At 37.2% G+C, this 10,355-nt stretch overlaps 1 protein-coding gene across 1 annotated transcript in view; it reads left to right on the forward strand.

Moving 5' to 3' along the window:
* The window catches only part of CENPE (centromere protein E), a 41,972-nt gene that overhangs the window by 13,324 nt on the left and 18,293 nt on the right, over window positions 1-10,355 (forward strand). Inside the window, exons 15-20 of the mRNA XM_081813131.1 lie at window positions 240-509; window positions 1,125-1,283; window positions 3,003-3,107; window positions 5,371-5,589; window positions 7,516-7,713; window positions 8,424-8,627. Of these exons, the coding sequence (XP_081669257.1) occupies window positions 240-509; window positions 1,125-1,283; window positions 3,003-3,107; window positions 5,371-5,589; window positions 7,516-7,713; window positions 8,424-8,627 (1,155 nt within the window). The remainder of the gene's footprint in view (window positions 1-239; window positions 510-1,124; window positions 1,284-3,002; window positions 3,108-5,370; window positions 5,590-7,515; window positions 7,714-8,423; window positions 8,628-10,355) is intronic.

The raw sequence follows: 10,355 nt of genomic DNA on the forward strand, positions 1-10,355 counted from the left end.
CGCCTGGGTGGCTCAGTTGGTTAAGCGACTGCCTTCGGCTCAGGTCATGATCCTGGAGTCCCGGGATCGAGTCCCGCATCGGGCTCCCTGCTCGGCGGGGAGTCTGCTTCTCCCTCTGACCCTCCTCCCTCTCATGCTCTCTGTCTCTCATTCTCTCTCTCTCAAATAAATAAATAAAATCTTTAAAAAAAAAAAAAAACTGTCTTATTCCTAACACATTATTTTATGATTATCTTAAGATTCAACAACTTAAGGCAAATGAACATCAGCTTTTTAAGTTAAAAGAAGATGTCAGTGAGTCACAGAAAAAAATGTCTGAAATAGAGCGATTGAAGAAACAATTCAAGGCCCAAAGTTTAACTCTGGATAAAATAGAAATGGAGAATTTAAATTTGGCTCAGAAGCTTCATGAAAACCTTGAAGAAATGAAATCTGTAATGAAAGAAAGAGATAATCTGAAATTGGAGAGAGACCAGCTCCAGGCAAACCTACAGGAAACCAAAGCTAGAGTGAGTTGTGCTCTTTCTACCTATCCAGTAAATGTGTTGTTAATACCAGAAGCTTCCTTCTTATAATACTGTTGGTGAAAATGTAAATGTCACAACCTTTTAGGGAGACAGTTTGACACTGCTTTATTAAAGATTTGTCAGCATATATATCTGCTACAGCGATTCCACCTGTAGTAATTTATCCTACCAATACATTCACACATTTGGACAGAAATACAGCTGCATTCACTGCAACATTGTTACTGCTGACAAAAATCTAGAAGTAATCCAAGTGTCTACCAATAAGGCACTGGCTAAGTAGGGTACATCTGTATAATGGATTACTAAGCTTGAGAATGGGCCCTTTTTACGTGTTACTGATTTAGAATAATCCCCAAGTGGTCTGAGAGGGAGGAAAGCAGCGGCAGAGATCACCAAGCAGCCCAACGAGGATGGGGGAGGCTAGGGACAGGGACTTTAGTTTATATCCTTCTGTACGGTTCTAATCTGGGGGCAGTGTGCTGGTTGTTTTGAACTATGAACATACGTTTTTTAAGATTTTGTTAAACTGGTTCATCATTAAGGAAAGGTAATGTGCCTTGATATCATGATATTTCTCAATTTCTTCTAATAAAGGATTCGGAGACACAACAGGAACTAAAAATTGCTCACATGCATTTGAAAGAACACCAAGAAACTATTGATAAATTCAGAGAGAGAGTTTCAGAAAAGACAGCTCAGATTTCAAATATTCAAAAGGATTTAAATAAATCTAAAGATGAATTACAGAAAAAGGTATGTGTTGTTTTGTTCTTTGGGGAGTAACTGTCCAAAATCATTTGTGGAATGAGAAAAAATATAGATACAGATATATATAGATAGAGATATAGATGTACGTATATAGCCAGTAGACACTGTTTTCCTTCCTTGAAGGAATTCTGTTTGCATTCTAACTTGTTTTATAATTATCTCAAGATACAAGAACTTCAGAAAAAAGAGCTTCGACTTCTTAAAATGAAAGAAGATGTCAATAAAACTCATAAAAATATAAACAAAATGGAACAATTGAAGCAGCAATTTGAGGCCCAAAATTTATCTATGCAAACTGTGGAAATGGATAACTTACACTTGACTAAGAAACTTCATAAAAGCCTTGAAGAAATAAGAATTTTAGCTAAAGAAAGAGATGAGCTAAGAAAGATAAAAGAGTCTCTCAAAATGGAAAGAGACCAATTCAGGGAAACCTTAAGAGAAATGATAGCTAGAGTGAGTTCAGAATCTTCCCTTATTTAATAACTGTCTATAAGAATCAAGCTTTTTTGGAAAGGGGAATAATTTGGTTTTGTTGTTGTTGTGGGGTTTTTGGGTTTGCTTGGTTTCTTTTGTTTTGCAGGGAGGGGGTTTGTGGGGTTTTTTTTTTTTTTTTCTCTTTTTGGAAATTTCTACAAACAGTAAAGGATGATGGGAAAAGTATTACTATAATTTTTCACACAAATAGAAGATACAGTTTTAAAAGAAGCCAAAATATTTTTCAGAAAATAACATTTTAATTATTTATTTTTAAGAAAAGATTTGTTACATAAAGCAGACCATTTTCTTTCATGTAATTTTTAAAAGGCTTTTTTAAACCAGGAAATGGCATTATCCTCGTAGAAAAACATCTGAAGGACTAGATTTCTCTGTGTCCCCATGACGGAATTTTAGGCCTGCTCTCTTCTCAGCGGCCAGACACACAGGGGAAGGAACTTCAGGCAGTGTAACTGTCTCTACATGTTCAGAATCACATCTTAAAAAACTCAGTTGAACCCTCTAGAAAATAACATAAAATTCAGACAAATAAGAAATTGTATAAAATCTAGAAAAATCTTTTTTTTATTCTCATAATTCAACAAGAGTAGAAGACTGAATCATTTGCAGTATCAATAGAAACATGTACACTTGGGAACCATCCTTATGTGGACCCTAATGAAATTCATAAAGAAATTTAATTCATTCAACAAATATTTATTAGTCATTCTTCTAAGTACTGTAGTGAATAAATGGGAGAAAACATTTTGTTTTATACTTCTAATCAAAAAGTACAAAATGTAACAGGATACACATTTTGTGTTCCAAGGTGCTGGGAAGAGTATGAATAGAGATATTTCAGGTGGTTTTGCTAGTGTACTATTTGGCAGCAATTCAGAGACTAATTCTGACTCGGAAACTTAGAATCGTAAGAATCAGATGTAAATCTAATATCTAGTTTTCAACTCTGACAGTTATAGGAATAAATCCCATCTCAAAAAATATGTGGTTCTTCCACATTTTTTCTCAATGAGTTGAGGCCATTCACTACAATACTTAATGGTACTGTTAATCATTTTCTGGCCATTTTTAACTTCATTTTTGAGTTACAAGCTTATAATTCCATTATTGAAATGATGTGAAAAAATGTAATTGGAAAAGCGTATAGACATTATATGTGAACGTAGTTATAGTTGAAGCCTTGTTTATTTCTTTGTACCAACATAGGACCAACAGAACCATAAAGGGGTAGTAAAATACGAAAAACAGTCACAATGTAATGAAAGACACCACCTCACAGAAAGCCTGAGAGAAAAATGCTCTAGGATAAAAGTAAGTGCCCTGTGTTAAAATTACAAATGAATATTGGTACTCCTCCAAAGGCCTAAATGGAATCCAAGGAACGTCTGTGGAATGAATAAATAGATAATGTTCAATGTTTTTTTAAATTTTATTAATCTAGTATAGGTGTGCATGTGTGTCCATATGTACATACGTAAACACACAAAACAGTGGGGGGGTTGTGATTTTAAGGCCCCACTGGAAAGGTGGGATTTGAGTAAATACCTGAAAGAGGTAAAGGATTAAGCCATATAGCTGGCTGAGGGAAGAACAGGATGAGAAGAAAAAATAGCAAGTACAAAGCTCCTGAGGCAGAAGACTGCCTGGTGGGTTCCAGGAGCATCAAGAAGGGGGAAAGCTAATAAGAATCAGGTCAGAGAGCTCATAGGGAAGACGCAAGCTGTGGGGCCTTAAAAGATCTTTGGGTTTTAGTCTGAGTGAAATGGAGAACTATTGGAGGGTTTTGACCATGAGAGAGACGTGATCTGACTTACATTTTAAAGGGATGACTCTGATTGTTGTGTTGAAAATGGACAGAGTGGAAGCAGGAAGAACATTTGAGAGACTAAGTTCAATAATCCAGGCCAAGATGATGGTGGCTCAGCCTAAAGAAGTATCAGTGGAAACAGTGGGAAATATTTGGATTCTGAATATATGCTGAGGGAAAAGGCCAGCACGATTACTTGTCACTGCTCTCCAAATGCAAGATCCCTAAAGACTTTTTGTGTGTGTTTTTATGTCACTTAGCACATTCCTATCAGAATATGTTTTAAAAGTACAAATGAGTGACTACACAGTGCTGTTCCATATCATAATGTGATTCATACTAAGAACAAAGGCAAGAATCCCCTTTCCAACATCCCAGATGAATGAATAGCTAGCTTTTCCTTAAGTTATTAAAAAGGAAGCTCATTATTGTCAGCAGCCCCTTGTTCTATTATTTAGCACCCTGAATTAAACATGTTATTTCTTATATGACTAGCAATTTGAACTACTGTGTTCCTCCACCTCTACTTTGACCGGTGTGTCCCCTGTGTGGCCTCTAGTCATTTGAGCTCAGAGGCCAGGCTTATTGAGTGTCTGCCAAATGCACTAATATACCGGATGCTTTGCTTATTGCCCCATTTACAAACGAGGCTTGAAGAGGAAGTTTAATAGGTGCCCAAGGTCACATGGCTGGTAGAATCAGGATTTGAAATCGGGTATAAGTTTAAAACTTGTATATGGAAACATTTTTACAAATATAATTTTATTTCCCTTAAGCCATAATGTCTGTATATATTTTACAGATTACATAGATAGAGATATACTATAATATTTACTTTCCCCTAGAAAACTTTGTGTCAATCATCATTGTGTAGTTGGGAAAATGGCTCAATGATTTCCCTAGTCAGGAAGTAGCAGAGATAGAACCTGAACTCTAACTCTGATAAAAAGTTAGAAAACTCAGATTCTAGGCAGATAAATAGAAATGTGTAAAGAGGCTTCACCAAGCTGGCAAATAGCTAGCTTGATTCTTCGTCACTTGTTTGACCTGCAAACTCACATTGCCTACTGTAAACATGAGCCAGCATTCAGTCTTGAACTATAACACGTACTAGATTGAATTCCCTCATATTTATCCTCACTCTTTGTAGATGGTCATTTAATTCATGAATGCTCAGAAAAGTAAAAGAAAATGTATCAAAATGATAACCGTGGTTGTTTCTGGTTTTCTTTGTTACATTTGTTTAAATTTTTAAAATTTTCACAGTAATTAAATATTATTTCTATAATCCAAAATCAACAATAAGAGTTTCCTTTTTTTAAAAACATAAAGGTCTTAATTTGTTTCTGTAATACAGAAAATGTTAAAGCATAAATTTGGTTACAATTTTAGGGCAAGGATCATAGGGGAAGAGAGGAAAAAATGAAAGAAGATGAAACCAGAGAGGGAGACAAACCATAAGAGACTCCTAATGATAGCGAACAAACTGAGGGTTGCTGGAGGGGAGGGGGTGGAAGGATGGGGTAACTGGATGATGGACAATGGAGAAGGTATGTGTTGTAATGAGCACTGGGTATTATATAAGACTGATGAATCACAGACCTGTACCCCTGAAACAAATAATACATTATATGTTAATTAATTGAATTTACATTTAAAAGTAAAATAAATTTAAAAATTAAAAGAAAAAAACAATTCTAGGTCAAGGACTATTTGTTGTTAAATCAGGATGAATTGTTAAACTGAATGATTTCTAATTTTCCTTAGGAGCTTCTGAAGGGATACTCAGAGATGTATAATCATTATGAGTGCTTAAATAGACTATCCCTTGACTTGGAGAAAGAAGTTGAAACCCAAAAAGACCTTTCAGTTAGAGTAAAAGCAAACCTCTCACTTCCATATCCACAAATCAAACAAATTCAAAAACTTCTCACTGCAAACCAAAGATGTTCAATGGAATTCCACAGAGTCATGAAGAAACTTCAGGTACTACCTTTTTTAGTAATATCTTTGTAAATATTGCTATAAATTTTAGTTTTAACATCAGTACATTTAAGTCCTACTTTGGGAGTTAGCATATTTGCTATTTAGTATATTTACTGCTGAATTAAAGACTATGTGCATCTCAGAATAGTATGTGCAGGATCCACTGTGCCTCTAGGACCTGTTCATTCAACAAAACTTGAGCTCTGCCTGTGAGCCTAGATACCATCATGGGGTGCTTGAGAGACAGATAGGAATAATATCTCAGAAATCTCCTAGTCTAGCACATGAGGCAAACATATAAGCAGCTAGTAAGTGTAGTGACAGAAGCATGTGCAGGTTGTATGACAAACCAGATAAAGAATTACAGAAAATGGGATCACAGTAGAAGCTGGACTCAAGCAATAATGCTCAGAGTTCATTTTGCAGATGATGGGGAGCCACGGGGCCGTTATTTTTAAGTGGTAGCAGTAGCATGATCAGATTACCATTTTAGCTACTTCACTGTAGAAAAGCGATGAGTTTGTGGCAGAGAGAAGAGACAAGAGGCAGTTATAGTGATCCAGGTTAGATATTACAGGTGACCGTACTACTAGAAAAGGATTCATAGGCACGGGGAGGATAAAAGAAATTAAATATTCAGCAGCTTAAAATAGTAGGTTCACATGATTGATAGTGAGGTAAGGAGGGAGATGCTTAGATTGAGTGCCAGAATTTGGGCGTAGCCAGGTTTGTGGAGAGTGGTACCATTAACTGACAAAAAAGAAAGAGGAGCAAGGCAGGCAAGGCAGGAGAAGCAATCAGGTGTTTAGTTTGAGATGTTTTGAGGTAGAAATACCCATGATGGAGCATTCAAGAAGAAAAACAGGCACTTATATGAGTCTGGCGTTTGTCTGGAGACAAGTCAGGACTAAAGATAAAGGTTTGGAATTCATCAGCATATACATGCTAGATAATACATGTGTGAGTAAGGTCACCCAGAAGGCATAATAGAAAAATAAGAGCCTTAGGATAAGATAAGAACTCTGGAAAAGATAAATTTTCAAGAGGCCGTAGCAGAAAAGAGAGCAACAAATGGGTTTGAGGTTGGAAATGGCAAAGAGACAGGAGAAAATCAAGCAAAAGTGCTATTGCTCAAGTCAGTGGAGGACAGCATGTCAAAGATGAAATGGTAAGAGTGGCAGATACTTCAGACAGCCAGAATATGAATTGAAGAGATGCCCTCAATTCGTTGATAATAGAGCTTATTGTTGACCTTTGTCAGAGCAGTTTTAATTGAGTGGTTAGGGAAGAGCCAGATTATAAGAGGTTAAGGAGTGGTGGGAGATTGAGGAAGTAGGGAGTTGGTGTCTGTCTTTTCTAGGTAGATTGCCTCTCAGGCCCTGATATTCTGACTGGCAATCAGATATCCAGAATTTATCCAGGAGGTCCATGGAACATATGGCATTCAAATTATTGTCACCTTGATGCCAAACATCTAACTACATGTGAGAAGTAAATCTTGAGGCTGGTATACCCACACTGGTTACCCAACGAAGGTAGGCAGGAGAGGGATGTTGAAAATGAACCTCAGGCGTCTAGCTGGGATACCTGCATGATTGGTGACACAGTTAACCAAAAAGTGAGCAGAAGAGAAAGGTGAGTTTATAGGGAAAGAGATTATGTTCCATTTTAACAGTGAATCAGAAGTAATTGTAGGACATCCATGAGGTGTAGCCAGTAGGGAATCCGAAATAAGGAACTTGAAGTCTGGAAGTTATTCTCCCAAGATACTGAGAGGAAAAAATTGGGGATAGAGAGAGGCTCTTTCCTTCTTCCTCATTTACCAGAGGATATAGATAAACAAGATATGCCATCTTGAGGGTTTAAAATTTCCTCTAAATGTGATAAAAGGTTCATTTCCCAATTTGTTTAATGTTTTTCTACAAGTATGTGTTAAGCCATGTTACAAAGATAAAGGAAGAACAACATGAATCCATCAATAAATTTGAAGTAGTTTTTATTGATGAAGTGGAAAAGCAAAATGAACTGCTAATTAAAATACAGCAGCTTCAACAAGATTATGATGTACCATCCAGAGAATTCACGGACCTCAAATTGAGCAAGAATATGGATCTACATATTGAGGTATAGTTTATTTTAAATGGTTTAATTAGATTTTAAGCCTTTTTCTTATATAGAGTAGGTACTTTTGCATGTGCTGAGAGCCATTTTCATTTTCCAGAAATTAAAAATAGGTTGCAGGGTGACCGCTGGCCAGATGTGAAGAGTGCCACGTAATGGACTAGCCAGCAGCTTTTCAGGACTCCACAGATACAGAAAAATAGATTTAGTCCCAATAAGTGGGAATTCATAGAACCCCAGAATAAGTTTCCGAATGCTTTCTAAAACGTCCTAGATCTGAGCTGGGAGTCAGGAACAATGTTATTACAACAACTCCTCATGGAGTGTCTTGCTCTCACCCAGCAGTGTGAGGCTGACATCCAGTTCCCAACGTGCATGTAAGGCCTGGGTGCACAGAAAAGCTACATGCAGCAGCACTGCGTATGTGTGATTAGTAGTCACAGATAGTTTTGGTGGTTTTTAATTCTAACAGGCAGAATTTGTAGACATTCCTTACATAGCTTATACTGCCAGGTTTTTATTATTCAAATAACTAGAACAAAGTTTTGAATTAGAATTATATTTCTAATACAACTAAAATAAATTAGAATTGTGTTTATTTCAAAATACTCAAAATATTAAGAATGAGAGTTTAGTAAGGTGTTTCCCCCTTATGTATGATATTTAGATAAAAACTCAATGTTCAGGCGATTGAATACTTATTTTTCAAACAGGAAATTCTCAAAGATCTTTCAGAAAATGACTTCCACTGCATAAAGACTGAATTTCAGCAAGTGCTAAGTAATAGGAAAGAAATGACCCAGTTTTTGGAAGAATGGTTGAATACTCATTTTGATATAGAAAATCTTAAAAATGGCATCCAGAAAGAAAATGATAAGATTTGTCAAGTGAATAACTTCTATAATAACAAAATAATTGTAAGTAGTGATTTTTGTGTGTGTGCTACCTCATTCTTCTTGTTGTTTGCTCTAATTTTTCTACCTTTTTCTTTAAAAAAAGACTTAGAGCAACTTAATCTTAGATATGCGTCTTTGTTTGTATATACTTTATTTTTTTGTTTGAAAAAAATTGGGGGAAAAATTTGGGTAAAACATGTTCTTCCTCTAACATGTTATGTGTGCTTCCTTAAGATAATTAAAAATAGGGCACCTGGGTGGCTCAGTCGGTTAAGCGACTGCCTTCGGCTCAGGTCATGATCCTGGAGTCCCAGGATCGAGTCCCGCGTCGGGCTCCCTGCTCGGCAGGGAGTCTGCTTCTCCCTCTGACCCTCCCCTCTCTCATGCTCTCTCTATCTCATTCTCTCAAATAAATGAATAAAATCTTTAAAAAAAAAAAAGATAATTAAAAATATTCACTTACACTTACTTGTAAAGAAGATAAAATCTTGGGGTGTAATAATCAATTTCCCCTTAGGGAATCTTGAATGCTCTTTCCTTTCTCACTTCTCCCTGCTTCTGGAGGATTTGAGCCTTTCCCCCAAGTAGCCTCAGACAGAGTGAGACGAGCCTATCAGGGCTACAGGCAGCAGCTGTGGCCATGCCATACACAAGCCTGTCCAGCGACTTCACTGAGATGTGCTTTTCTTCTTGGTGGTATCACTGCTTATGCACCCATCCTTCAACTCTGAGGTTCAGAGATGTGGTGTATAGCATTGTTCCCAAAGTGACTGGCTCCATTGTACAGATTCACAAGAACCAACATGGCTTAAGACAAGCTTGTTAATTTGTTTTACTTTCCACTGATCAGAATATTCATTCTGCTCTCTGAAGTAATCCCTGTCTCGTATACCTAGTAAAATATACAGTAGTCAGAAAGTTGCTTGTTGTATATGCAGCTGGAGCAAAGGGAGCTAGATTAATAATAGAGCTTCTAGTAAACATCAAGACAGTATGGTCCTGGCACAAAAACAGACACATAGATCAATGGAACAGAATAGAGAGCCCAGAAATGGACCCTCAACTCTATGGTCAACTCATCTTCGACAAAGCAGGAAAGAATGTCCAGTGGAAAAAAAGACAGTCTGTTCAACAAATGGTGTTGGGAAATTTGGACAGCCACATGCAGAATGAAACTGAACCATTTCCTTATACCACACACAAAATAGACTCAAAATGGATGAAAGACCTAAATGTGAGACAGGAACCCATCAGTATCCTTGAGGAGAACACAGGCAGCAAGCTCTTCGACTTCAGCCACAGCAACTTCTTCCTAGAAACATCGCCAAAGGCAAGGGAAGCAAGGGCAAAAATGAACTATTGGGACTTCATCAAGATAAAAAGCTTTTGCACAGCAAAGGAAACAGTCAACAAAACCAAAAGACAACCGACAGAATGGGAGAAGATATTTGCAAATGACATATCAGATAAAGGGCTAGTATCCAATCAGGGAAATCCAAATCAAAACCTCAATGAGATACCACCTCACACCAGTCAGAATGGCTAAAATTAACAAGTCAGGAAACAACAGATGTTGGTCGGGATATGCAGAAAGGGGAACCCTCCTACACTGTTGGTGGGAATGCAAGCTGGGCAGCCACTCTGGAAAATGCGAGCTGGTGCAGCCACTCTGGAAAACAGTATGGAGGTTCCTCAAAAAGTTGAAAATAGAGCTACCCTACGACCCAGCAATTGCACTACTGGGTATTT

Source organism: Leptonychotes weddellii, chromosome 2 (assembly GCF_054177405.1).
Source record: "Leptonychotes weddellii isolate Sample4059 chromosome 2, ASM5417740v2, whole genome shotgun sequence".
NCBI classification, from domain to species: domain Eukaryota; kingdom Metazoa; phylum Chordata; class Mammalia; order Carnivora; family Phocidae; genus Leptonychotes; species Leptonychotes weddellii.